Source organism: Talpa occidentalis, unplaced genomic scaffold, assembly GCF_014898055.3.
Source record: "Talpa occidentalis isolate TD23 unplaced genomic scaffold, MPIMG_talOcc4v2.1 talOcc4.4, whole genome shotgun sequence".
Taxonomy (NCBI): domain Eukaryota; kingdom Metazoa; phylum Chordata; class Mammalia; order Eulipotyphla; family Talpidae; genus Talpa; species Talpa occidentalis.
In genome coordinates this window covers 146596061-146623955 of record NW_023604295.1, presented here as the reverse complement: position 1 = coordinate 146623955, position 27895 = coordinate 146596061, and the positions used below count along the sequence as shown (strand labels likewise).

At 59.8% G+C, this 27895-nt stretch overlaps 2 protein-coding genes across 2 annotated transcripts; both read right to left on the bottom strand.

Moving 5' to 3' along the window:
• Positions 1-12524: 12524 nt before the first annotated feature.
• On the bottom strand, positions 12525-14158 carry LOC119257029 (sperm-associated antigen 11A). Its single transcript, XM_037524756.2, has 2 exons — positions 13965-14158; positions 12525-12858 (listed from the first exon to the last, which is right to left on the bottom strand). The coding sequence occupies exons 1-2, from the start codon at positions 14017-14019 to the stop codon at positions 12560-12562; spliced, it is 354 nt and encodes a 117-aa protein (XP_037380653.1). The 5' UTR covers positions 14020-14158; the 3' UTR covers positions 12525-12559.
• Positions 14159-22674: 8516 nt separating this feature from the next.
• LOC119258287 (beta-defensin 104A) lies at positions 22675-24375 on the bottom strand. Its single transcript, XM_037526724.1, has 2 exons — positions 24321-24375; positions 22675-22826 (listed from the first exon to the last, which is right to left on the bottom strand). Exons 1-2 carry the CDS (start codon positions 24373-24375, stop codon positions 22675-22677), a joined length of 207 nt encoding a protein of 68 aa, XP_037382621.1.
• Between the last annotated feature and the right edge of the window lie 3520 nt (positions 24376-27895).

The following is a 27895-nucleotide window of genomic DNA, read 5'->3' as shown; positions in this document are numbered from 1 at the left end:
TTATCGCTGTTATTTTAGCTTAATTGTTTCTCTTTGCAAGACTGTAAGCAAAGAAACAGGAGACAAACCCTTTCCCGACTAAAACCACAGATGACCTGTTCTTCTGGAAGGTGACGCGCTCGAGTCCTTGGTGTGGCGCCGTGTCTGGGAGTGTTTTGCTCTCACGGCGCGCCTGGCCTCAGCTCAGCCTTGCTCTTACTCGTCCCACGTTGGGCATTTTTATGCTCATGAGTCTTCTGGGGGTATCTGAGCTATGACCCTTGCCTTAGAAGGGGAGTCGACCCCGCAGAGATGCCTCTGGGTGGGGGGCAGCGGGCCAGGAAAGCACAGGCATTAATTCACACCGAGGGACCAAGTGTCCACCTCCACGAGCCCCTGGTGGGCGAATGCTTCACCTCTAAGCAGCATGTTTCCTTGGCACTTGCATTTTCCAGAAGAGTCACCCACCGGGATCCCACAGGGGTCTCGCGCAGATACTGCTTGGCTTTGGGAAAGGGAATTCAACTGACCCAGTGACCACAGGCCCACCTTCACAGAGAGCCCCTCTCAGCCTGCCTCGGGTCCCACGTCCAAACCCCCTAGTTACCCCCTGGGCGTTCCTTCGGGGGAGCGCCGAGCTCACCTCATGCTGCTGGGATAGGAGCGAGGACAAAAGAACAAGTCCATGGCGGAGAGGGGTCTCTCGGGGCAGCCAAGTAGGGACGGTGCGGCCCACAGTGGGGCTCTTAGGCAGCACCTACTGTGTGTCAGGTGGGGGAGGGGAGCGACTCGTGCAGGGCAGTCCTCGGGCCACGGAACGAACATCCACATCATGCCCAGGCCGGGTCTCGAAGGCCGCGCCTTCCACTGCAGGCACAGCCGGGGCGACCGCCGCCGGGAAAGGAAACGTCTCCTGGATGAATGCGGCTTCGGGGGGGCTGCTCCCCGTCTCTCTCTTCACGGCTTAGATAACTTGAGGATGTTCTCCTCAAATGAGAAACACCAAAAGCGCGTGATTTTAAGAACAGACGTCAAGGCCGTGCAGAGCTCCGGAAGTGCGCGTTCTCGCGCGGCGCGGAGGGACCTTGTGGGCACAGCAGCCAACCGTCTGCGCAGCGACTCGCCACCCTCCTGGCTCTCCTCAGGTCTCCAGGCTGCACCTGTTCTTGCCCCTTTCGCTCTCGTTGAGAGGAACTTTTTCTCTTTTCCAAGCCTCTTCTCCCGACCTCGGGAAGCCGCCCCCGTCACTCACCCCTTTACTCTCTCTCTACGGCGGCTCCTCCAACGTGGCCCCAAATTGCTCTCAACTCTTGATCTAAAATTAGCCTGTCCGCGGCCCTTTCTCCTCCTCACACCATCACCTGCTCTGCTCAGTCACTATCAAATTCCTCAGAAAAGCGGTGCCCCGCCCTTGCCGTCCCCCTGCTGCCTCCTGGCACCTGCCTCAGGACGGGCTCTCCAAGCTCAGCGCCGGCGCCTGCATCTCCGGCCGGTGGCTTCTCGGTTCCGCGGCTCCTAGCCTGACCTCCTTGCAACGGGAGCTGGGTTGCCGCCCACCTGGAGACCCGTCCCTCTATTTCACTTCAGCAGCCAAAACCTGTGGGTGTCTGTGCTCTCCCGGGACCCCGGGACAGAGAAAGAGCGTTTCATCTCCTGCTCGGACCCTGAGCCGTCCTAGCCTAATGGCAGGAAGAGACAAGGTAGCCCCTGAGGTGAAAGTCACGCCTTTGCACTTCTCACCCGTCCTTCTGGTCGCTGTCTTAGATTCAGGGCGGGATGATCCTGTCCACTGACTGTGTGGAAGGGGAAGCTTCAGGAACTTAACGTTCTCACGGCAGGCGCTGGCGGGAGGTGGCCACGGCCACAGGCTGACGTTGGTGCGGCGCACACAGGACGCGCCGCACAGGCAATTTACACCCATTCACTTCTCTTGAATCATGCTTGATTCAGTCAGGCTGAGACAATGATTTGCATTTCACAAATGAGGAAGCCAAGACTTAGGCCGGATGAGGTACCCCGGTGTTATTGCGCACTAGCTTCTCACCCCGAGGATTGCAACACGCAGTCCTTGTCCGTGGGGTCACCAGGCCTCGGCAGGCGAGCGGCCTCGTCTTCATCACCAGTCTGGGGCCACTGTTGCCTGACCTGTGTACCAGGGAGCACATCACCATCCTGGGAATAGCCGGCACCTCGCCGGCACCTCACCTTGCAGCCAGTCTTCCCTCTTTCTGTAACTGTCTCCGCCACTTTCCAGGGGCCTGGTAAGAGCGGGCTGGAAACCGGAGGTGTGAACACCTCGGCAGTTAGTCCATCTGCACTTGGCCTGCGCGGCCCCCGGAGCCGGCCCAGGCGCCCCGCCCGCGACCCCGGCCCCCTGCTCTGCGGTGTGGCGAGCACGCGTGCCCGTCCACGCTCAGCGCCGCCGCGACCCCCGGCATCGCCGGCCGTCCGGGGGGCAGAGTCCGGGGCGTCACCCTCACGGGCAGGGCCTCCCCCGCGTCTGTGTTAATGAGAAAGCAGAGGCCGGCCCTAAGCTGCATCCGCCCTTTGAATAATTGGAGATATTTTCAAACGAGGACACCCGGGAAGAAACACACAGAGGAGAAACAATCCCGGGACAGGTGAGGAACAGGGGACGCAGCAGGTCAGCGAAGGATGTGCAAAAGGGCACATTTATGTTTGAGCAAAAAAGAAGCATCACAGCGAGACAATGTGGAGGATGGGGGGGCGGGGGTGCAGGAGCTGAGAGCTGAGCGGAGGCTCTGGGGCTGCGGCTGCCGGGGGAGCAGAGCCGGGGAAGCAGAACCCGGCGAGAGCCAGAGGCTCCCGGAAGGCCGCGTCCCGGGGGCATGAGTGGGTGAGCGGGAGAGAAGGAAGGAGGAGGGGAAGGGCCCAGGGCCACGCGGGGTGCGGCTGGGGCGCAGCGTGGATGGTGGTTGCATTAAGGAGGAGACACACTTCAGGCGGTGGCGCCGCGCAGGAAAGGAGCTGTGTGCAGAGAGCCAGGGGTGGCATGACACCTCCCGACAGGCCCGAACGCGTCGGGGAATGTGAGGCCTTAGCAGCGAGCACAGCCGTGTCTTCCCAGAGCCCACATCACACCCAGCGGGGCGCGGGCCGACGCCGGCTCCTGAGGGCAAACCCAAGCCCGGAAATTGTCCGTAAAACTACGCAAGGCCGCCGGAGACAGCCTCCCGGCCTCCCACCCTCCCGAGAGCGAGGAGAGTAAGTGTGCACGATGCCTGACCTTCTGTTCACACTTTTACACGCCCAGTGGATTCTTTGGCTGCATCCCACGCTCAACCCCAGTGAAAACACAGCCGCCGGCGGCTCCAGGGTGAGGGCTTCAGGGAAAAGGTGTCTCTTCCAGAAGAATCGTGGTCACCCCGCCGCCAGGCTGGGGCTGGGGTAGAGGGAGAGGGGCATCCAAGGGCAAGAGGCGAAACCCCAGGGAAAACCTTTCACAAACACGGGGCTTCGGCCTTGGCCATGCGTCAGAACCGGTGCTGGAAAGGCCCCTGCTGGCTGCCATGAAAATAGGCAGGGGCGGCCCCGACATGCCACACGCCCCTCGCTGCCCCTGGCGTCCGTCTGGTGCCTGCTTGTGACAACAGGGTGTGGGGTCAGCGCTAGAATCTGAATTTTAAGGGTAGGGGAGGCAGGCTAAGAGGAAGGAAGTGGGTGAAGTCTGAGTTTGGCTCAAAGATTTTGCGAAACATCCAGTCACGGCTTGAGGCAAGTCTTTTTGTCAAAGGTTTGGGAAGCGGGTTTTGCAGCTGGAAGGGGGAGGGGAAGCTGGAGACGACTTGGGGAGCTGAAGCAGCAGTTCACCCTCGCCTCCCGGGTAGAATCCAGGGCCCTCTTTGCAGAAGCGCCCTGGGGACCCTGCAGTGTCAGCGCCAAGAGAAAGTCAAGCCGGTGGTGACGGGCTGGCATGTTTAGCTTGCTCTCCTCTTCCACACTTAAAGGTTTTATCATCACGCCCACCGGCAGACCTGGGGGTGCTGGGCTGGGGCTCTGCTGGCCCTCGGGTTCCTGCTGCAATGATGCAAACGCACAGGTGCGCGACAAGCCGCCGTCCTCAGCAGCCTGCAGACAAACAGGTGTGGGGTTTGTGCAAATAAAAAGCTTTATGAGCAAAGGCAGGTGGTGGTGGAATTTAGCCGGAGCCCCAAGCCAGCCGCCCCCAGCACAGTCATGAGGCCGTGGGGGCAGCGGGGAGAGGTAGCGCCTCAAGATGGCCTCTGGGGACCCTGGCTCCTGGCATTCGGGGTCTCGCTTGGGGGCTGGCCTCACACCTATTTCTAAGAAATGGGATGTGGCAGAAGAGATGGGCACCCCTTCTGAGCTCGGGCTATGCAAAGGCTGGGGCCCGCCAGGCCCTCTCACGCTCTCGCCTGCTGTCTGGAAGGGGAGCCGGTTGCTGTGTTCTGAGCTGCCTGTGGAGAGGCCGCGGGCGCAGAACTGGAAGGCCAGGTCGACTGCCCAGAGAGTGAGGACGTGGTGTTGTTTCCAGTGGAAGGGAACTGAGCACAGCAGATCAACACCGATGCTTTACCTGATTATGTAGCTCCACGAAGCAGACGCCAAACCTCTGTGGTAGCGCTGGAGTGAGAGGCAGCCTGATCCGCCCAGGAGGACCTGCAGGGCCTGTTTCCAGCGCACCGGAGGTCAGCTGGCCTGCATTCCTCCCTTTAGACTGTGAGACTGCTCAGTCCGTCCCCCGAGTCGCTCATCTCCCCCTTTCTAAACCCCCCAGCCTCGCTGGAAGGATGGGCCCTGGCACGCTTTCTGTGACACCCACGCGCCGGTCACTACGCTCCTCTTCCCTCTGGCCATTCTGTGGCCATTATTTTCCCACCAGCAGACCGAGAAAGGTAGAGGAAGGTGTTTCCCCCTCAAAAGAACTGGGAGAGGCGTCTGGTCAACAGCCTGTGAGGCGCTGAGACCCTTAAGAGAAAACCTACAAGGCCCCGACCCCACCGGACACCACGCCAGTGAGCGCAGGGTCGCGGAGGGCGCTCCCAGCCCCGCCCCCATGGCGCTCTGTCCAGGAGCTGCGCTGCCCAGGCCAGGCCGGGCCCGGATGACCCAGACCCCCCCCCTTCCAGCCCCGCAGCGCCGGGTCACCTGTCACCCAGCAGCGGGCGCTCACGACGGCGAGGGGCGCACAACCACGGCTGCTCTCGGGGCGCCCAGGGTTTCCAGGGTTGCGGGTCTTCCTGGAGGGCAGCGTGGCTGCTCTAGCAGGGTGAGACGCCCTCACGGTATTGTACTCTACAAGGGTGCCCGCAGTGCTCCCCAAGAGTACCCACAAGGTTCTACCATTGGACCCACAATGCTCTGCGAGTCCCCGCAATGCTCTGGGACAGCACCCGCGCTACTCTAGGAGAGCGCTCACTGCACTCTACAGGATGCCCAGTAGAGGCATCAAGTTAGAACTTTTTATTTAGCACGTCACAGGTTGCAAGGCGCTTCTCCTGTTTTTTCCCCTTATTCAGTGCCTTGACTCTGCCTGCAGCCCTCTGTTGTTTCCCTGAGACCCTCCGGGAGGTGACAGAGACAGGCCAGTGGGGCCCTGGGGGCGTTTGTGCAGTCTTGGGGGCGTTGTGGGACCTCGGGGGAGTTCGTGGGGCCTTGGACACCCTGCAGGAGGGGCCCAGTGCCTGGCGAGCTGGAGGCGCGTGTGAGCACATTGGTCTGGGCTCATGTTCAGGCCTGAACTACCCACACTAGTCAGTGCCCGGATTAGGAACTAGCTGGAGGAGACAGAGGGGGCCCTGGGAGACAGTGCCTGGGCTAGGGTCTCCCGTAGGACCCCGTCCTTACGCCATTCTCCAGCCACCCAGGTAACAGCCAGTGTGAATGTTCCTGTCCCAAGCAGTAGTGAAGCTGCTGGTTAAACTGTGCCAGTGGCACGTGGGATTTCAGCTTACCGTTCACCGAATGAGCTCTCTGAGGCCTGCTGAGAGGGTTGTGTTACACTGTGCGCTTTGGCAGAAGAGCCAAGGTCAGGTGAGGTTGGCAGGGCAGGAGCGGGGACACTGAAGTGATTGTCACGGGGCTTTTTCCAGAACAAGAACACTCATTATGCATATGTTTATGATGAGTTTTCCTGAGGGTAAAGAATGTCCACAGACAGTGTCCAGCCCACAGGCAGAGCCTGGACTCCTTCCCTGAAAGCCCTGGCAGGTGGAGTGGGCGGGGCGTGCGGGAGCTGCTCAGGAGCCAGGCCACCAGGAAGAGGCGCGGGGTCACCGGGAATGTGGTCCAGCTCGTGGCCACCTGGCCTCTGTCTGCGAGAGGCAGGCCCGGTGCAGAAGCATGAACATGACAGTGAGCGCCTGAGACCCACAACACCAGGCGCCCCTGTTCCCTGAGGAGCGTCCTGGGGGCTATGCTGGAGGAGGGGGCAGGCCGCAGGCTCCTGGGGGAGGGGCCCAGCCAGGGGCCTCGTGCTGGCCCAGTGCCTTCCACCTGTGTCCCAGGCAGTGACAGCCCCATCCTCGCCGGGTACTCGGGCCCTGGATGAGCCCCTCACAGCTCTGGCCGCAGCTGCGGGCGCTGCAGGGCTCCCCCTTTGGGAGTCTGCGAGCCTGAAGTGGCCGAGCTTCGAGCAGACCCTTTGGGAAAGACAACTCACTGTGCAGAGGAGAAACCTGGAAAGTGACAGGTGACTGCACCTCCGGCCTTGTGCGAGTGGGAGGACGAAGCTCCCGCCTCACCCTCCGTCCCCGGGGCCTGTCCCGCGCAGACGCCTATTTGTAGTCACGACCAGCCTGACTCTAGTCTTGGAGGGGGCAACGTGCACATCCTTGGGGCACAGGAAAAGGAACCTCTCTGTTAAATTCTCCAGAAGCAACAAGTCTCTGCCCTGCGCCTCCTCTGAAGTCAAGTCTCGGGACAGTCACCGCATCAGGCGTCAGGCAGCGGCCCTTGGCCGCGTCCTCTCCAGGACATCTGGCACCTGTGGCAGAGGTGGAAGGTCGTGGGAGCGGAAACCGATACCCCCCTCCACTCCCCATGCGCTCCCTCTCCGGCCCAGTATGCGGGCGGCACTGATACCCTCCGGGCTGCCCGGACACCCTCCAGCAAAGGGAAAGCTCTCTCCAGCGCAGGAGGCCGGTGTCGCTGTCTCCACCGTCATGCCAGCTGTTGACACCCACCCCTGATCTTACTTGCTCTTCTTTGACTGCCACCCGCTCCCGCCCACTCGCACTTCTGCAGGAAACCCGAGCCACTTGCTCCGATGCCAGCTGGACCCCGGCGCTGCACCCTGCTGGGCCGCAGGGAGGGCGAGGTGCCCTTCAGTCCCCTGGGCATCGAGGTGGAGCAGGAAACAAACCCGGGCTGCTTTGCTGAAGAGTCAGACCCGCCTCTCCGGGAAGTGAGAAACTCCTCAGTAACTAGGGAAATGTCCTCACCTGACTTAGGACTGCGTGGCCCTCCAGCCCTCCAGGCGCCCGGGGAACAGGTTCAGCATGACGGAGGAGGCTGTGTGCACCACCTGGCGAGGTGCGGGGGATGCCGGGTGGGCCCCGCTGCTCAGACAAGGGTGCCTCGGCTCCTCCCGCCCCTGTTCTCTCGGGCTGGCAGGCCCCTGACACCCCAGTGTCCTGCTGCCACCCAGGTGGCTGCCCCAGGCTCAAGGGAGGAAGGCAGAGCCCATGGACGACCGTCCCCATCACAAGGGACCCTGGTCTCCCCACGGGTAGTTTGGGGAGAACACGAGGCAGGAAGAGGGGAGAGACTGGCTTTTGAGGAGGCCTGGCGGAGGGACTTTCCTCTGAGGCCGAGGGAAGCTTCAGCAAGATATTCTCCTCATACCTGAAGCTCAGGTGCACGAGTGTCAGGACTGCGTGGCCCCGGGCACGGGAGGGTCCCTGAGGCCCCGGCAAGTGCTCACTGGAAATAAAGTCCCAAGCACAGTCAGACCAAGAGTTTATCGGACCGTGCAGGGGTGCGGCAAGCCTCACTGCCCAGCCGTCCCACGGGGCTCGCTCCCGAGAGCTGCTCCAGGGAGCACAAGTGTGAATGTGGTGTGTGCAGGCGGGGACGGGGCAAGTTGTCGCCCTTCCTGACAGGAGGGCCTGCAGGTCTGAGCTGTCCTCACCTGCAGGCATGCAGAGGCCGGAGGAGGCTGTGGAGACCTAATCTCGCCCTCCCTGCGGCGCCTGCAGAGACGCGGCTGGGCCTGCTCAGGCTCCTTTACCTGCGGGGTCCTCGGTGGGGGGACAGGCTGGCTGTCCCTGCAGCCCATGGGTTCCTGACGGGCTACAGGGGGGAACCTGTTCACACTTTAAATCTATGAAGCCCCCAGGATCACAGCCCCCTAAGACCACAGCCCCCAGGATGGTGGCAGCCCCCAGGACTGCAGCCCCGAGGAAGCGGCCTGTGCGGCCGAGCAGCTCGGGCTGAGAGCGCCTTTCCTGCCGGCTGGCACCATCCATGCTCCTTCCGCCCCTCCAACACCACGCAGTGAGACAACAGAGGGCAACGCCAGGCTCCCGGCTGCCGCGGCCTGCCCCGCCCAGCACCAGCCCCGCCCTGCACAGCCGGGCCTGACTCACCTGCACTTTGCCACCAGCCCTGGATTCCAGGAGGCCTGGCTGGCCCCTACTGACCTCACTTCTGGGAAGGGCCAGGCCCCTCATGTCGCCGTGGGAAACTGCTTGCCCCTGCCTTGCCCCCTGTCCTGTGTCTGCTCTCAGGCGGGGACACCGGGGGCTTGTGAAAGGAGCCAGGCGGACGGACACACCAGGGAGGACAGACCCTCCCCCCATGCTCCAGTCCTGGCAGTCTCGCCGCCTCGGGGCAGGCCCGCCTGGGCCCCCTCCAGAGAGACAGTTCCTCTCCTGGGCACTGGGCTGCCTGCCTCCCGGGAGGTGGGGGGACTTCTGGGCCCCACCCCAGGCTGTGGGGCTGGAAACTCGCCACTTGCTGCCCACGGGGCTCCCCTGCACTTCCCTCAGCTTCCCCTCCCCCAACCCCCTCCCCCCCCTTCCACAGTGGGTGGACGGTCAAAGACAGCCTGGGCAGAGAAGGTGTACAATCTGGGGGAGGAACTAAGAGTCCAGAGGGTGCAGCCGCTCCAACCAGGTGCTGCTTGCGGAGGAGACAGTGGGCGCCTGGGGCAGCCAGGTGTTTGGCGCCAGGCTCCGGTGATGATGCAGGTCCCCCACAGTCGTCTGGGGAGACGGGGATTTCCATCCTGAGCTGGACAATGAAGAGAAGAGCCTGGGGTGCCAAGGAGGGGTCCCACATCATAGAGGGGGCCTAGGGAGTGGCGATCCCTCCCCTCTGGTGAGGGTTAAGGGAAAGCGGGGCCTCTGCATGGCCCTCAGAGCGAGGCCATCCGCATGCCAGCGCGGCGGTGTGAGCAGACCAGCCACAGGAACCGGGGTGTCTGATTTGAGCCCCTTCCACGGGATGGAGGGAGAGGGAGTGGACCAGACCAGGGTCCTACGTGCACCCCAGCTGCCCTGGCTGCAGAGCTTCAGGGAAGCTCCAAAAGCCTAAGAGAGACCACAAAGCCCCAGAGCATCTCCCCCAAGACACCCGGGGCCCCTGCCCTTGCCGGCCCATCCATGGGGCCTGTGAGTCCTCGGACCCAGCAGGACGGCACCCGGTTCTGCGGGTGAAGTGTGTGTGGCCCAGGGCCGCCTGTGCAGGGGCCACAAGGGAGGTGTTAGCGTCTGGCCTGGTGCTGAGGGAGCAGGGCAGCCTCTGCCTCTTGGGGTTCTGGCCGTCTGAGGACTGGGGTGTCAGACAGGACTTTGGGGGCCGCTCCTCGCCCCTGGAGTGTGGGGATGGCTGGGCCACGGCTGCTGAGATGGGATCCTGCCTGACGAGGCTCTTCTGAGGCCTCAATGGTGCCTGGCAGGGGGGGGAGGCCTGAGGAGGGTCTTGAATAGGCTGAGTGACGAGGTGGGAAGTGTGTGGTGTGGCCCCTGACACCACAGGGACCATCTTGAGGGTTTTTCTTGTTCAGTTGGTTGAAGACCCCTCCCCTTTATGGCCGTGCTGCCCATGAGGAAGGGCGCGCAGATCCCCAGGGACTGGCGCCCTGACCCCGGGGCCCTTGAGGGCAGAGGTGCCTGTGTCCTCGAAGGGGATGGCGCCCCAGCAGCAGCCACAACACTGTGCGGGAGGGAGGAGCACAGTCACTACCTTTCCCTCCCGGCCAGCCCCGCCTTCTGGGGTGGACGCCACCCCACTTTCCTCTTGCCCTTGGCTGGCAGTTCTGCCTGAGGCTCTGTGGGGAGGCAGCAAAGGGCACGGCTCCAAACCAGACCCGCCAGACACCCCGGGGCCCTGCTCTGGGCGCACTCCATGGCTCTGCCCTGAGCCAGCTCCGTACAGCGAGGGTGCTCGGGGCTGGGCTGCTTGCTCTTGGGCCCAAACTCCGGAGCTGGGCTGCCTTGGGAAGCAGCACTGTTCACAGGCAAGCTGCAGGCCGGGCCTGGCTCCCAGCGAGAGCTGCGCGTGAAGCTTTAGCAAACGTCCTGACCCCTGGGGCTAGATCGAAGTGGCCTCACAAACTGTGTTTCCCACCGCGGGGTGAGCGAAGGTGGCGCTGTCATTAGACTGGTGCCCAGAGAGGCTGGACGTGCTGGGGACTCAGCCTCGCAGGCGTTGGCCTGGACCCCCTGCGGCTGCTCCCTTCAGCCAGTGGCTTTAAGGCCCTGTCAGAATCAAGTCTGGCTAGTTGAGGGGACATTTGTGCCCCGTGTTTAAGAGGCAGCATTTATAGCAACCGAGACCCGCCGCAGCCTATGCGCCCAAGGCCGGGCAGTGGGTGAGACCCGGTGGACACACACAGGAGCGAGACCCCGGTGCTTGCCACAACATGGACGGGCCGGGGGCGGTTCTCTGGGAAATGTCAGAGGGTCACGCCAAATCCCTCGCGATTTCCTTCTCGTGGGAAATGGAGGAGCCAAACCAGCAGATGAACCAAGCAAAACCCGAAGAGCCCTTGGGCGGTGGGGCCGGCGAGTGGTCACCAGCCCGAGGGTCGCGGAGGCGAAGGCACCAGGTGCAGGGAGGGCAGAGCTGGGGCTGTGGGCCTTGGTCATGCTCCACGATTCCCACCCGTAGCCTGTGTCCTCTACCAACGTGACTTCACTAAGGGAAAGAAAAGTATATATTTTGGGAAACGGATATGACTTAGGGCGCCAAGACAAATGTGAAATAAAGACACCATAAAAGTAAAGTTGAAAAACCGGCCTGACGCCCGTTGGCCAGCATTGCGGCGGCGGCGCGCCCCCTGCTGGCCCGTGCGGGTATTGCGGGCAGCTGGGCCGCGGCCACCTGGGCTTGGGCATCCTGGAGGCCGCCGGCCCGGCCGCTCGCCCGCCCTTAACAGAGAAAGTGGGTGCTACAGATATGGGGTCACCTGATCCACGTTTCAGGGGGGTGGAGTGGGAAGCAGCATCGAGGCTTCTGTCCGGGGTCCATTGACCCCTGCATCTCACAAAGGCCTTTTCACAGGACAAGAATCAGGCTCAGATCAAGGGCAGTGCTGGCCCCTGGACACCCCAGATACCCGCAAACTCCCCCAGACACCCCCAGGCACCCCGTCTCTCATTTGTCCTCTGTGGACGACCCTTGGGTGCTGGGTAAGCTCAGAGCCTGCGGGGCTTGCTCTGCGGCCGTGCTCCCCTGGGGCCCTCACGCTGAAGCTGGCACCCTCCAGGACAGGCCGCAGCCTTGGAGGGGCTCGGGGGCTCCAGGGACAGCCCGCAGAGTCGTCGGGTCGCATTTGGAAATGAATGACAGCAAGTGAGGAACCAGACAGAGGCCAGCGTCCCGGAGACCAGCAGGGGTGAGCCAGCACCCGGCCGGCGGTGACTCCAGCTCAGTCCCGAGCCAGCAGACTGAGGCTGTGCACAGAGCACAGCGCAGGCCCAGAGGTGCGGGCTAGAGCTCGGCTCGCATCTCAGACATCCGCGCTGGCTTTGTATGGCTCTTCTGCACTTCCCTGCTCTGGTGTTCACCGCTCGGGACAGCTGGCTGATGGGCCCGGGGCCAACGAGTTTGAGCAGAGGAAAGCCAGGCTGGGTTGAAAGCTCAAGGAATCTTCGGAGCCAGCACCGTAGTGTTCAGACACAGGTGCCTGGAGGTGACCTAGAGCAGGCCGCAAGGTGCTAAGCCTGCCGAGAGGCCCGCTGTGGACCTTCTACTGGGCTGATGTTTGCCCTTCTATTCCCATATCCCTCCCATGCCTAAAACCCAACCGCTAGGACCTCCTGCCACACCCAAGATCATCGCATGAGCTGAGGACCTAAGAGAAAGCATTTGCAAACAACAAAACCTACTGACATGCGGCCTGTTGCCATGTTACTTGGGGAGCCAAAGACAGGGTTGAGGCTCCCAAGGCCACTGTGTGGGGGCAGTGAGGAGAGCAGGTGTGGCCGCGAGTCTGGCTGCAGCCCTCTCCCTGGGGACGCCTCGGAGCTTGGGCTCTAGTTTAGAGCACACCTGAGGGAGGTAAGAGACACTCCCTGGAGCAGGGGGCAGAGATGGAGCTTCACAAAAATCCTGCATCTCTTTAAAAAACAGAAAAAGGCAAAGCACATTGTCAGAAAGCAGCAGGCTCCCCGGGGCTGGGCTCACCCAGTGAATGTATTGAGGACTGAGTGTGCCGCCCGTGCCCCCGGCCCACGTCTCCTGCCCCCAGAAGCTGGCACTCAGGCCTGGGCAGCACCACTGGCCTCTGGCTCGCTGCTGTCCTCCTCCGGCCCCCGAGGGGCACGCAGCTCCTGTTCCAGGGCTCCGAGCAGATCTCAGTCTTCTTCTCATCCGAGTGGCAGAAAAACAGCCGGCAGTTCCCGTGATGCAGGAGGCAGATGTCGTCCTTGATGCCAGGCGGCACGTCCCCTGTGGAGGGGACAGGACAGAGCTGCCGGTGGGCCCGGGACGGGGCGAGGGAGCCCAGCGCCCCTCTCTGCACCCGCACAGCACAGGCCACGCGCATGGAACTTGGGTCTTAGCTTTAAAATGGGAACAATGTCTGCCCCTGGGTGGCTGCAGGAGGACGTGTTTCCTTGTCACACCAGGTCCTCGGGCTTCCTGGTGACAGATGTGAGGTGATGCACTGGGAGGAGGGGAATTTGGGGAACAGGATGCTTCTGTAGGGTGGGTCTCGTCCCGGAAAGCTGGAAATAGTTCAGATTCCCAGCTGGTGGCTGTGAAAGAAGGAAGAGAAACCTCCCCCCGGGGACTGGCAGGCTGAGAGTGGCCCCTGGTGGGTGCTTCCTACGTGGGAGGGCGGGGAGGGGAGGCCGAGCCGGGTCTGCAGATGCCCCGTCAGGACCCGAGAAACCCAAACACGGAGCATGGAGTTGCTGGGCCTGTGGCTCCAGGCACCAACCCCCCCAACGCCAGGTCTGAGAAGCGGCTGGTGGCTCTCCCTTCCCCAAGGGCCTCTGAGGCAGCCAGGCAGGCCTCAATGGAAGCAGGAGCAGCTCGAGGGGCTGGGGGAGCTGGTGCTGGTTCTACCTGTGCTGGTGACTGGGGATTTCTGTGGGGACAGTTCCCAGCTGGCGACGGCTGAGTTCTCGTCTGGAGGGGCTGAGCTCTCGCCTGGAGGGGGGCCGTCTCAGCGCTGTGGCCGGGGGGCCAACGAGCCCACAAGGGCCTGACCCTCAGGCTGGAGCATCAAGGCCACAGCTTCCTGGGGGAGCCTATGGGCGAGGGGGCTGCTCAGTCCCCTCCCGGGACCCCCACAGTGCCCGGCTGTGACTCTGACCCCGACAGCTTCCCCAGACCCCGGGGCTCCTCCCTCTGGTATCAGAACAGACGCCTCTGTGTCTTGGCTTATGACGCTGATATTTAACTTAAAAAAAAAAAAAAAAAAGCCTCTTGGGTCTTGATAGGGAAGATCACAAGGGTGCAGAGGGAAACCCCAGAGGGGGCACCCACCCCAGACAACACACGAGCCTGCCCGGGAGCAGCGGGACCCCGGACGGCCGGGAGACCATTACCTGAGCTCATTTGCAGCAAACAGAAGAGAAGAGGGGGCCGGAGGAGAAGCCGCATGATTCCAGGCCGCTGGCTCTCGGCCTCCTTGCAGAAGAGCAGATCGAGGCGCAGCGGGGAGCCCGGGGCCAGGGCCAGGCACTTAGCGGTGTGGGGCGCCCAGACCAGGACGGCGCGTGTTCCTCTGGTCTGCCGAGTAAGGCTGTGGGCAGCAGGGGCTGGCCCTCTCTTCCTCTGCCTGAAAATAGCCCTGGCGCAATCCAGAGAGGCAGCCCTGGGTAGCCGTGCGTGGAAGACGGGGTGGGGAGGGGGCCGCGGGGTGAAGCGCTGACCCGCCTGCCGCCAAGGCAAGACGGACACTTGGGACAGGCCCCAGCCCCGCCTGCTCCCCAGCTGCCCTGTGGACAGTGGCTGACCCAGCAAGGGTCCCGCCGGTGTAGACCCCCAGGCAGAGCCATGTACAGCCCACAGCTCACGGTCACCTCCTTCAAGAGGCTCAACCCAGACTGTGCGCTGCAGCCGAGTAGTGAAGCCCGAGCTCCCGCCCTGCTGGGAGCAGCAGCGAAGCCGCAGTGCAGGCAGGTGTGTCCCCAGCACAGGGCCCAGCCCCAGGCCCCTGACCCGGCCCCTGCCCCCAGGCCTCATGCTGAATGAAGCAAAGAGAAAGCTAGATGCCATATTACTTTCAAAAAACTGGCAAATCCAGTCCACATATTAAAAGGATATTGTCCACCTGGGAGGGGTGGGCAGGCTTTTGTCTCCCACCAGCAAAGTTTTCTTAACTTTGCATCTGTGGGGTGTGTGTGTGTGTGTGTGTGTGGTGTGCGTGTGGTGTGCGTGGTGTGCGGTGGTTGGTCAAAGAGTAAATAATATCTGTTGAAACTTGAAATTCTTTTTCCTCAGAGCATTTGGTCTGAAATCTCCCGTTTTATAAAAGGCACAAGCAGGTTGATTCCATCCTCGGGAAAACTGGTCTCCACACAAGGTCACCCTCTAAGGTCAGGGGTTCCAAAGAGTGATTACAATTCTGAAGGCACCTCCGAGGTCTGAGAGCGTGTAGTTAGCAGATGCAGGGATTACCGCTGGACATAAACTGTAGCGTGTATATGTCTAAACCTGTGGGTCATTTTTTTAAAAAGATGTATTTATTCATGTACGCAAGAGCTGGGGTACAGGCCAGAGGTGTGGGGGGGTGAGAGGATTCACCAGAGACAGAGTGGGGAGCAGAACAGGCAGACTGACTGAAACACACTGCTGAGGGGAGCGGCGGGGAGACAGGAGAGGTCTGCTGCACCATGTGGGTAGCTCCCTGACTGGGGATCGAACTTGTGCTGCAGAGGCTGTGGACAGCTTCATAGGCTGTGTCTTAACCCCTTGCGCCCCCAGGGAGGCCTGAGCTATGGGACATTTTAAAGAAATGTGGCCTCGGTCAGTGAGGCGGTAAGTTGTGTTTTAGGCTCTGACGGTTCTTGCACATATTGACCTTATTTAGAAGGAAATTAAGATAGAGGTAGAAGGGATGTTTTTATCTAGCGCTATAGCCGCTACTCAAATAGTTGTGAAGCTGTAGTCCAGAAACTGTTTCATGCAAACTTTGGAAATTTGGGGTACTCTGTTGGAAAACTGAGGGAGATATGAATGGATTATATCAGGGCTTATTGCCCACTTTTTCTTTCACGTGTGAATCTACTTCCAAGTCAAGATTCAGAATATAACTGCTAAGGAAGAACGTCTTAAACACTCTGGACAATTGGGTCTGCCGTCCCCAAGGCAGCTGGGCTGAAAAATCAAGGTCATCAGATCATCTCACTCAGCTGGTCACAGGGCGGCAGTTTCACATAATTGCAGGGCTGAAAGGAGCCAAATAAAGCTCCATTTGTCCCAACACAGAAAGTAATTGTTCTGGTCTGCCTCGTCCCGTGGGCAGGAGACAGTAGCAGGAAGACGGAAGGGACCTGTGGGTGGCAAACATCTGATCACAGTGAAGTGTTTCTGTATTAAATGAAAGCCTGCTGTAACTCAGCAGCTGGTAGCCAACACACCTTTAAAACGGGCAAATGACTTCCGCAGGCCTCCCTAGTCAAAGCAGAAAGACGACACCTGCAGAGACACAGCCCATTTGTGCTCAGGGAGATGTGGCCGAAACCCCAGACAGCCACGTCACCTGCCCCGGGACGGCCTGAGAATGGCAGCAGCAACTATAACAAAATGGGGGAAGCACACGAAGGCTCTGGAAGCTTCCACTGCTGGTGAGAAGGTGCAGGTGCTCCTTGGGGTCAAACAGAAGCCTGTGCACACGCCAGTCACAGTCCACGCCCCAAGGGGCGGACGTGACCCGACTGTCCATCAGTCGATGAATAAACCATCACGGTGGCACCTGTGGCTTCTGTCCTGGCACGGCTGGAGCTGGGCGGGAGGCCCGTGTGTGCCCTTCCCCGACCCCGGGGCGACCCGGCTGTCTTCCCCAGAGATGTCTAAAATTTCAGTCACGCGACAACCTGACAGGGTAATTTTGAAGATAAAATAATTAGGAAGCACCCAGCGTCTTGTCACTGAAAACTAAAATCAAGTTTTTGCTTTTGAACCTATGTTTCAAAATTAATTTTCATATCAAACATGTGAAAATTTGTATCCGGAATTTGTAAGGCAGACAACCGCCTTGAAAAGTAAAGTAATCTCATGGATCTTGGGGTTTTATGAGCGGCTGTGCCTGTATCCCGGGGGGCTAGGGATAGCCTTTGAGCTGACATGCCGTGGCTTGCTGAGAGACGGCGCTAGCAGGAATATTTACGTACCGTGCCAAATTTTTCTCAGAAGTAGTTTTGTCAGTTGCTGAGGAGTTTTTCCTTTTTTAAATGGTGGAAAGCGCGCTTCCCGGGAGGCCTGCTCCCCGCAAGTCTAGTGCGCACGGCAGGGCTTCTGGCTGTGGTGACGGAGCACCCGCCTGCAGAGGGCGACTTCCTAGCCCCCGAGGAGGCAGGGCTCTGGGAAGAGGCGCGGCGCCGTCGAAGCGAGCATCTCACGTCTCGTATACAGGAGAGCCTGCTTCTCCCAGGCTGGGAGCCGGCCGTGCTTCCCGCTCGCGGGCCGGGGCTGGGCTGGGCGGGCGGCTGAGCGGCCCTGATGTGTGACCCGTCTCCCCCCAGCACGCCTGGAGCCCGCACCCTGCGGGGCGGCCCCCACGGCTCCCCTCCCCTGCAGGCCCTGGCACCCCAGGCGCACGCAGACGCCCACGGTCACTGCAGCGACCCCTGAGATCGAGGACAGACTCCCAGAGAACACTGGGCTCCAGCCTCGGCGCCGCGAGCCCCGCACGCAGTGCTGACAGGTGACTTGAGCCTCGAAGCGGACCCTGCACGACCACCCGGACACCGGCCACTCGTCCCTGTCGCTGCAGTTAGACCGAGCTTCTCCCCGCCGCCCCGCCGACCGCTGTCTTGTGTCCCCACGCCTTCGGCCTGGGCCCGCGCCCGGGCATCTCCACCTCTCTCTCACTTAACAAACCCCTAATCGCCCCCCAAAGCCCGGCTCCTCCCCCAGGCCCCTTCCTCACTTCTCTTACATCGATCTTCTCCGCGCCTGGGGCGGACCTGCCTTGTCAGACACGCCGTGTCATCTCGTCTTTGCTGATTTACATGTTGTCTCCCCACATCCCCGCGGGTCCCAGCTTCGCATTTCTTGGTGCCTAGAACAAAGCAGGCTCCCAAAAGCTGTTTTTAAAAGAAAAGAACAAATCACTCGACTGCTTTCCCGGGAGGGTTTATTGCGCCCACACCTCCCAGCCAGCGCAGTGTGATGGGGAAGGTTCATGCGCATTGAGCCGAGTCACCTCGCATCCTGTGCGTTTTGTGTTTTTCTTTTCAACAACCAGCCATTCAGACCCCCTGGCACAGGTGTCTGCTCTTTGCAAGAGCCAGGCCTTGGGTGGGGTGGGCAGGGAGGGGCGCAGCAGCCTCAGGACAGGTGCACGCAGCAGGCGGCCCCGGACCCCGGACAGTAGCCGACCTGCGTCTCCAGGTAGTTGCAGTATTCCTGGCACAGGCCTTCGCTTCTCCTGCAGTTGACGACTTTGTAATCCAGCTCGGGTTCTGCATAGAGAAATAGCCGACATTGTCTTCTCAAATGGACCAAATGGACATTTTGGCCTTGACGGGCATGGTGGAGGGAACACTGGCTAAGAACCGGATTTTAAATGTGTCATCTCTCATGTCTCCATCAACCATTTTGATAGTATAAAAATCAGATCCTTGGTGCCGACTTTAAACTCCCCCTCACCCCTAGAGCCCCAGCAGTTAGTCTCAGGCTGTCACGCTATGGCCCGAGTTCAATCCCGGCCAGGGAGCTACCCACACTGCATGGCACACACGGCGCAGCAGACCTCTCCTGTGCCCCCGCTGCCCCCCTCAGCAGTGGATTTCAGTAGATCCGCCCGTTCTGCTCCCCACTCTGTCTTGGTGAATCCTCTCACCCCCGCACCTCTGGCCTATGCCCCAGCTCTTGTATGCATAATAAATAAATCTTTAAAAAATATAAAGTCACCTTCACTCCGAAAAGTGAGCTGTCAGTCATTAGAACTATTTTTCATGACAAGATGACTCGTAGGATAACGACTGAGAAGAGGTACTGACTGTCAAGGTTACTCATGCACACGTCCGTGCTCTGATGTGACTCTCACGGCGCCACAGAGCTGAGCGCACAGCGAGGCACGGGACAGGGGCGTCTGACCGTCCCTCTTCAACGGGACCCGCGGCAGCGCCCAGATGAGCCCCTGATCCGGACCACAGAACAAGTGTGCATTCTCCCCCAAATCCCTAGAAATGCAGAATCCCCAAAAGCAGCCTCAACCCCTCCTTTCACCCCCAGATGGGGAAGCCTCCCAAGTGGCCCTTACCTGCTGGGGTGCCCGCTGCAGCTGACCAGCAGGAGGTGCCTCTCAACTTCTCCCCCAACTCTGGCCCGTTCACTCAGGGCTCTGACCCTGCAGGCCGAGGCGGGGGGCCGGTCTCTGACTCTCTGGGGTGTCTGCCTCTCTACTCATCACACAAAGCCCGCCGAGCGCCCTGGGGAGCGCAGGCACACACAGGCGGTCACTGCCCGTGAGGAGACGCAGGCCCCAGAAGAGCTGCCCCAGAACAGCTGCCGGAGGGGTGTCAGCACCTCGCCTCTGGCTCCGCTCTGGGGCAAGTCGGGGCTTGCAGAAGTGGCAGGATGGGCCTGGCCTCGGGGAGTCTCCACACTCCCCCACTCGAGGCCTCTGGGCAAGGGGCCTAGGGGAGGGGCCGACCCCCGGGACTTTCCGAGGGGCCGAGCGAGGCCCCCGCCCGCACCACTGGACATGGGCTGACAGGGACGCGTCCCGCTGGAGCGCAGCCGCCTACTCACCGGGAAGGGGGCCGTGCGAGGGGCGAGGTTGCGCCTCACTCGGTGGCTGGACGAGCGAGACCCGGGTGCTCCTTGTCCGGGGGATGGCGCCCCGGGAGCCGGGCTGCCCTGGCGGCCGGCATGCTGTGCTCCGGACGGTCCTGTGAGGGAGGAAACCCGCGGCTCTTCACACCCAGCAGCAGCTCTGGAGGGGAGAGGGCCGGGAGAGCCGACACAAGAGAAGAAAAGCACGGAGGGACACAGGGCCCTTGGGGAGGCGCCGGCTGTGCCTGACCCCGGGCGTGGGCATGGGGCGGTGACGGCCCTGGCTCGAGTCTGTCCAGACTCGCCGATGCAGGTGCACTGAGCTGTGCACCTGGGGGCGGGGGGGGAGGGGAAGGCGGGGGGGGTGGACAAAGGGGAACAGGGAAGTTGGGCGGGAGGAAGGGGCTGGTGGTCAGTCTGACGGGATGGTGAGTGCCCCATGGCAGCCAAGCCCAGCATCCCCGAGGACATCCTACGTGGTTTCTGAGAATCCAAATTGAAGGTCCCTCCTCACTTAGACTGCCCAGGGGAGAGCCTCAGTGCCCAGCCTGCCCCCCCATGCCGACCACCCCCTTTCTGCTTTACCTGGGAGGAGCAGGGCCAGGAGGAGCAGGCTGGCCGTCAGCGGGAGGAGCCGTTTCATGTCCGGCTGAGGGGCCTGGGGGGCAGCAGTGTGGGCTGCGGGGCTGGCCCCTTTATCCCTGGGCCGGGGGAGGGGCCTGGGTTGGGAAAGCCTTCTGGAATGTTCCCTGCTCATCTGTGTCTCCCACTGCTATGGAACATTGAGCCATTTTCCTCAGAAGTAAGTGCCATGCCCAGAGGCCGTGGGAGGGCTTGGTGGAGAAGAGAGCCGGCACAGAGGAGGGAGAAGTAAGCTTGTCCTTTACTGGGGTCACCCGCCCCTGCCCCGCTGCACCCTTTGTTGAGATGGGGGTTAACACAGCGCTACCTGCGTCTCCTCTGCCTCCTGAAAATATTTATTTTAGTGTGAAAAATCAAGCTGAAAAGCAGGAAACATTTCAGATCTCACCTGATTTCCAGAACTGGTGCAGGGAGCCCCTCTCGCTCCGTCTTCGTGCCTGGCCCTGCTCCCCTGAGTGTCCCCCCTTCCTGGCCTTCTCCTCCGTGTCTTCGTCTCTTTATACCTTCCTGCTTTTTGTTTTGGCTCATCGGAGTCTTCTTCATCTTTCTCCCCTGTCCTGTCCTGGTCCTTCTATTCATTCTGGTCTATTCTAGTCTGGCCTGGCCTGGCCTGGTCATTCTATTCTGTTCCATTCTCTTGTCCCCAAAGCCCATCTATTGCCAGCGTTGTGTCCAATCCATGCCCACATGGACAATTCTGCTACGGGGTCTGGGTTTGTCTTGGGGTAACTCAGCCCAGGCCCCTCCCCCTTGACCTGCACCTTCTCTTTCTCTCAGGCTGAGGTTTTATTTTGCTGTGCCGCCGCAGGTGCCCAGGCCCAAGAAACCAGCCCTGGGCTTTAGCCAGAAGCTCTGCAAGCTGAAACCTGCCGCCTGCGTGATGTGCACAACTCTGGGAAGTCGAGGCTTTGCCTTCTCTCTCTCACACGCACGTTTTGGTCCAGGCAGAGAAGGTCTTCGATCGCTCGTGTCAGTGGGAATGCTGGCACGCGCCCTGGAGGCAGGCGAGGCAGGCAGAGAGGCAACACCAGCTCAGTCCTGGGCACCGTGTGGAGTACCCCAGAGGGGTACTACCCAGAGGGGTCCCCAGACCCTGGCAGTCCCTGCTCTGTAGGTGATGTGGCCGGTGATGCCAGGGAGCAGGGGCACTTGGTAGCTGGCACAGGGTCATTCACATCTTATTTTAGGCATCAGGGACTCTCCTGATTCCAAGAGGTCCTCAGGGGCTCAGCAGAGCCAGGAGGCGGCGCCCGGGTGTGGGGTGGCTGATGAGTGGTGCTACAGGGGTGCTGACAGGGGTGCTGACAGGGGTGCTGAGGGAAAGTGGAGGGTCCAGAAGGGAAGTAGAAAGTTGCTCTCATTTAAACTCTAAAGGAAATTTTGCTCATTCTCCCGCAGTTACTTCACGTATCTGATCCAGGAAATTTTTTGGCTATGAAATTTGCATAAATAGGGTTTAAGACAAAAATAAAAAGGAAATAAGATACAAGTTGTTTTTAGTTTTTTTGCATAAAATGTCAAAAACTTGGCAAGTGTTTCCACGCGAAAATGCTGGGAAACCCAAGCGCTGCAGAAACACTTGGTGACCGCAGCCCACGGCGACCTGCGAACTGCACGGGCGCATTTCAGATCCCACGCCCGGCGGAAGTGGGGGGTCCCCGGGAGAGCAGGCAGAACCTGGGGTCCCCCGCAAGCGGTTCTCACATCTCTGTTGACGAACTAGATCTCTGGTCCTGACCACCCTGCGGGGGCAGGGGGTTTGCAGAGCCCCTCCCCCTGCCCAGCCACCCCAGGGCCTCCCACGCGGGTTCGGCCAGGCTGGGCCCAGTGGGCCGCCGCTCTCGGCTGCCCCCGCCCCGCGCCCTCCCGGGAGCAGCGGTGGTTTCCCGCGCGTTTTGATTTGAATTCCAGGGGGTGCTGTGCGCCGCCTTTCATGGTGATTTATGGTCAGTTTTAGTCAACTTGACTGACAGGACGTTGTGCGGCGCTTCTGGTCAGAAATAAAACCAAGGTATCCAGATCAATCGATATAATGGGGGGAGGGGAGTCCCTGCAGACCAGGCCCATTAGCTGGGGGTTGTTTGCCTCGCCAGGCCCGGGGCGCAGGGCTGTCCTGGGGTGCGGGGCTGTCCTGGGGCCCGGGGCTGTCCTCGGGGCGCGGGGCTGTCCTCGGGGCACAGGGCTGTCCTGGGGCGCGGGGCTGTCCTGGGGCACGGGGCTGTCCTGGGGTGCGGGGCTGTCCTCGGGGCGCAGGGCTGTCCTGGGGCGCGGGGCTGTCCTGGGGCACGGGGCTGTCCTGGGGTGCGGGGCTGTCCTGGGGTGCGGGGCTGTCCTGGGGCGCAGGGCTGTCCTGGGGCACAGAGCTGTCCTCAGGGTGCAGGGCTGTCCTCGGGGCATGGGGCTGTCCTGGGGCGTGGGGCTGTCCTGGGGCGCGGGGCTGTCCTGGGGCGCAGGGCTGTCCTCAGGGAGCGGGGCTGTCCTGGGGCGGGGGCTGTCCTGGGGCGCGGGGCTGTCCTCGGGGTGTGGGGCTGTCCTGGGGCACAGGCGGTGGACCAGGGATGCCTCCCCCACCGCGCTGGTCTCCCCCGGGCCGCCCCGCAGACCCGCCGCCGCTGCTGGGGCGCCCGGGAACGGGGCTGGCGGAGAGGCCCAGGCTGGGCGCCCGAGTCAGGGGGTCAGCGGGCTGTCGCTCCAGCGCTGCAGGCAGCAGGGGTGGCTGTTGGGGCACTTGCCGATCCTGAACTCCGCGCCACCGCAGGCCGGCCGGCAGCGCGCCGTCCCGAAGCCGCAGATCCTGTTGGCGTCCAGGTCGCCGCGCGCTGAGGGACGAGGACCCGAGTGACCCTCGGCCTGAGGACCCGGGCGCAGGGCCTTGCGGCAGGGTTTGGGGGAACAGAGGTGCTGGTGGCGAACGTGACTGTAGAGAAGGTGGGGCGTCCTGGCGGAACTCCCCAGCCGCGCCCCCTCCGTGCCCATGCGGACCCCCCAACCCCAGAGCTTTCTTAAATATAAATTGGTTCGCAAAACACCGATTTTTAAAATCCTTGCAACGGTTTGCTGTTCCCTTTGCAGCAAGTCCTGCTGCGCCACTTGGGTCCACAAAGCTGGGGCGCTCTAGTCCCAGACCTGACGGCTCCCCCGCTGCTGCTCCCCCAACCTTGCTCCTCCACCCCTCTCCACCCCTTCCCCCAGCGCCCCCTGCCTCACCCTCACAGGGCTCTGCCATCAGTGACCTCTGCAACCCCCCAGCAGGCCCAGCCCGCCCAGCGGCCAGCGCCAGAGCCCCCTGGTGAGTGCCCCGCTGTGGCCCTCCCTGTGCGTTTCCGCTCCCGCAGGCCGGGTCTTCTCAGTCGTCAGGCTTGCAGCTGGGTGCTCACTGCCTAGGGGAGGGTGACGTGTGCTTCCCCTCACAGGTGCCGGGCAGGTGCTGAGGAAAAGCTGGGCAGCCTGGAGCTGGGGCTGCAGGCCACGCAATCCAGCAGCGGGGCAGGGCCTGTCTCCCAGAGCTCCACTCCCCGTGCCCCATCCCTCCCCTGCCCCTGCAGGCTCCTTTCCCACCAGCTGAAGGGGCAGAGAGTCGCCCCTGGCCAGGCTCCAGTTTCCCTTTCCTGGTGAAGAGAAGCCCCCGGATGCGGTGGGATGTAGAAGGGGCTCCTCACGGGGTGTCCTCCGTCTGCTGCCCACCCGGGCAAGTCCTGAGATCCGCCAGGCCCCAAAGAGAGGCCTGAGCCGAGACACCGAGCGAGCCGGAGGCTGGCACACAGAGGCCAGTCTCGCCTGTTTGGAGCCGGGGCCCTGCAGTCCGGGGGCTCTGGGGCTGAGAGCACAGGCTGACACAGCTGCACCGGAGACCCGGCCATCGTCTCACGGTCACTCCACGCCTGACAGCACACGCCTCCAGCGCGTGGGCACAGTGCCAGGGGCGCGGGCCTGACTTCACGGTTTCCCCAGAGGAGCCCAAGAGCACCCACTACTTGTGTAATCAAAACCCTTCTCCTTCACTGGCACCCTCCAGCCCTGCTCCTGTTGGCAGCGTGGCGCGGGGCCCCCTTCTGCACGAGTCAGAGGGAGGCAGGTGGGGCCGTCCAGGGCGGGGAGAAGGCAGCTCCCCCCACAAAATGGGCAGTGATGACCGAGCCGCTCTGTGGATGCTCTTGCTGTCTGAGCTGTGGGGCCTGAGCCAGGAGGGCCGTGAGGCCGAGACCAGAGGCTGGGACTGCGGCTGCCTGGGCCGAGGGTGCTGGCTCCGACTCAGTCTCCACCACCTGTGGCCCCTGAGCGGTGCGCACTTCTGTTTGAGCGCCTCTTCTCACCTGGGGGAGCCTGGTGGAGCAGAAGGATGCCGAAGAGCAGGACCAGGGTCTCCATGGCCAAGGGCTGCTGGAGAGAAGCAGGAGCAGGCAGGAGGGCCCGCTGCATTTATGGGCAGGGCCGTGGCTGGCCGCTGGAGCACGGGAGGCCCACAGCCACTGGGAGCTCGCCAGGCCGCCTGAGGCAGGAGGGACTCCGGGCGGGGCCCTGCTGGGGGGCTGCGGTCTTGTGGGTGTCACCCGTGTGCTTCCCCACCTGGAACAAAGACCGGACGAGATGGCCGCCTGGACAGTCCCTGCCGCGGGCCAGGAGCCTCTCGCTTCCCTTCCGTTCGACGAGCGTTACCGCCCGAGGACACTTCGATCTGGAGCTTCGTGCTTGAACAGAGGCACAGGCTACGGGGCTCGAGTCCGTCCCTCCAGGGCCCCCTGACATCAGTACACGTGAGGTCCAGGGGAAGGGCGGCGTGGGGTGGGGCGAGGGGAGGTCCCGAGGGCAAGGGGTCTCAGCACACTTCTGCAACACAAAGCCCGCAGGTGTGGACGACGGTGGCTCCAGGGGCAGAGATCCAAAAAGGGAAAGAAGGAAAAGAGTTACTGCGAGAGAAATGCTTCTGAAGGATGGACAGGGACGCAGCCCTGGGCCCGGAGAGGTGACCAGGCTGCTGCGTGTGAAAAGGTGGGGTGGGGTGGGAGGGATGCAGCAGGGACCCCAGGGCTGGTGTGGGCAGGCTCTGGGTGCATCTGCACCCCAGGCTAACTGGCAGCCCCCGGCAGGGAGTGGCTCAGTGCACGCTGTCCCCTCAGAGCAGACAGGCCAGAGCCGGTGCACTAGCAGCTCAGGCAGGGCAGGTACATTCAACCCGCGGCCTGAGGCTGCCTGACAGCTTCTGGGCCAACAGAGAGCAGCTGGCCCTGGACAAACACAGCGAATCCATACGCAGGGGGCAGAGCCGGAAAGAAATCCAGTGTCTCCTTTGTGGGAGGAAAGAGAAAAAGGAAAGAGTTTTGGGTTTTTTTTTTTTTTTTTTTTTTTTTTTTTTTTTTAGGAGAACCCAAACACAGCAGGAGAGAAAAAGTCCAGGACATACAGCCACGTGTCAGGACCACAGGGCTCCGGGGATGGACGGCCGCGAGGAAGAAGCCTGGAGTAGGAGACCCGGCCTGCCCCGGCCTGAGTCTAGCCAGCACCGTGGTACCATAACCAAGAGCTCAAAGTGTGTCTCGTTACAAGGAGAAAAGATTTCCATTAAACTTTGCAAATAATTATATTGCTATTGAAAGAAAAAGTAATCATTTCAAAGGAAGGGAGGGAGGGAGAGAGGAATAAGCCTCATTTTTGTTTACAAAAGCATAATCTACAAAATTGTTATAAGTAACTTGAGAAAGGGTTTTTTTATATCTAGAAAATAGAACATTGATGAACCTACATGTTCTAAAACAATAACCACACATCAATTAATGAATTAGTCTTCATGAATTCATTCAGTCACATATAATTAATTCTTGTTCTAAAAATCCTTAATCCAATTATATCATCCCCGAGTTATTCAAGCAAACACCATCACAAAGCGTTTAGGCTTGCAGCTGGCTGCAAACATTTTTAAAGAAGAATCAGAATAAAACAAAAACTAACTACCACTTTTCAGATGGCAAAGAAATGTGTTCATTAGCAGACCCAGATTTATTTATTCTCTCTCTACTGTATAAAAATAAGAAGCAAAAAATAATTAAACTCAGGCTTAGCAAAGAAGGTTTCCAGAGCTTATCTCATTTAGAAATTATCAAGATATTAAATCAATATCTATTACTTCATTTAGTAAAGCATAACTTTAAGGTTCCAAAAAAGATTTTAGATATTATTTTTAGGCATATTATAAAATGTATTGTCAAAAAATTCATGTATAGACTTTATTCCACTCACATTCACTTAATGTGCTGATTTTAATAATTATATTTGGATGTTCATGAAAACTTTATAAGACTAAACAAAGTAGCCACCATCTGAATCCATTTTCCTACTACATGACTAATAAGCCCAAATGGAATAAAATCTGAGCTCATATGATATTTAATGCTGGTAACCAGAAGACATGGGATTTTTAAAAACTAAACCAACAAGATTAAATTAATCTTATTTACTAAAGATTTACTCAACTCACATGAACTTGAAAAGCAATTCAGCTAATTTCTTTATTTCTAGAATACAGTCTATATTTTAGGAATATTTACTTTATATAAGCATTTGTTTTTCTCTAAGCCAATGAAAGCAGAACTCTTAAAGGGATTTTGTAAACTGATTTCTACAGTCCAGAGGTATAAAAATAACACACATATATAACATACATAAACACATAGCCAGAGATATTACAACTTTATTTTAAAACTTTAGCCATAAATCAGTAAAACAGCAACGCCAAGCTCACTACCCATAAAAATTGTTGACTCTGAATTGTGTCTCCACAGGTGGAACAAGTTGAGGTTATCAGCTCAAGGAGAGTTTAAAATATTTTGAATTTTTGTGGCTATATTTGGATATTTGTGGAGAAGACTTGAAGCATATTCATAAGAATGTGAATAAAGATGTTCATTTGCCTCGATACGTAAATTGCAAAGAGCTGGACCAGGCTTGCGGGGCCTTTTGCAAACACCAAGCAGCTGTCTGCGTGCAAGCTGGGGCCCAGCTGCTTGGGGAAGATGGTCCCTGTGTTTCCAGCCAGTCTTTCAAATGTTTTTTTCTCTTCAGTGCCAGGCAGTTGCTTTGGGGGCCCTGGGAAGGTGCAGAATGTGAGGTCTTTGTGGTGAAGACCAGGCTCTGTGTGAGCCAGCTCCTGGCTGTGATACTGCACAGCACATTTGCAAGATGTGGCCGGGGGAAGTTGGGTCAAAGGTACAGATGTCCCCCAACTGTATGTGACCCTACAATTATCTCAGAACAGAAAAATGTCAAAAAAGGGTCATTGATTCCAAAAGGATTAAATATATTGACCTTGAGGATTTAAGGAGGTATAAAGTGAGGCTTTAGGAGGTAACACGAAGGCATAGAGCAGTTTCCTGGAAAGTAGTAAAGTCAGTTTGGGCACGAAGCTACTGGCAACTATTTACCACCCCTCTTCCAACTAGTACATTTGATTCCAGATTTGTGGATGGGGGAAATCCACCAGAAGCATTTAACTGTCTCCAGTAAAGGCGTGGAGTCAAAATGACTAATAATCAAATCACTGAAGTGTGCTCTTGATAAACGGATTCATCTATTTATCTCCATGAAAGTCTGCAATAGACTTTCTCTCTACCCGTTCACTATTAATGTAACCATTACATATATGTTAATTTTGCTATCCATTCCTCATCTATTTATCTACCTGAACAGGTTGGCTGGGGCTCACTGCCTGAGAAAAAGTTAGAGATTTATTGATGCGCAGCCTTCCAGTAAGAAGAAATACCAGATGCCTTTGGGACAATGATCCGTCCCAAAAAATTTACGGAAAAATAAGCCAGGAGGCCGGGGCGCGCCACTGTAAGGACGCACCTGACCCACAGGTGAGGCCGCGCCGGCTCTGCTGCGGGGCCCGGCGGCC

Coding starts and splice junctions, on each gene's coding strand:
- LOC119257029 (XM_037524756.2), bottom strand. CDS start 14,019: ATGCGGCTTCTCCTCCGGCCCCCTCTTCTCTTCTGTTTGCTGCAAATG. Junction 12,859..13,964: donor TTTGCTGCAAATGAGCTCAG/GTAATGGTCTCC, acceptor TCCCCTCCACAG/GGGACGTGCCGCCTGGCATC.
- LOC119258287 (XM_037526724.1), bottom strand. CDS start 24,375: ATGGAGACCCTGGTCCTGCTCTTCGGCATCCTTCTGCTCCACCAGGCT. Junction 22,827..24,320: donor GCTCCACCAGGCTCCCCCAG/GTGAGAAGAGGC, acceptor CTCGTCCCTCAG/CGCGCGGCGACCTGGACGCC.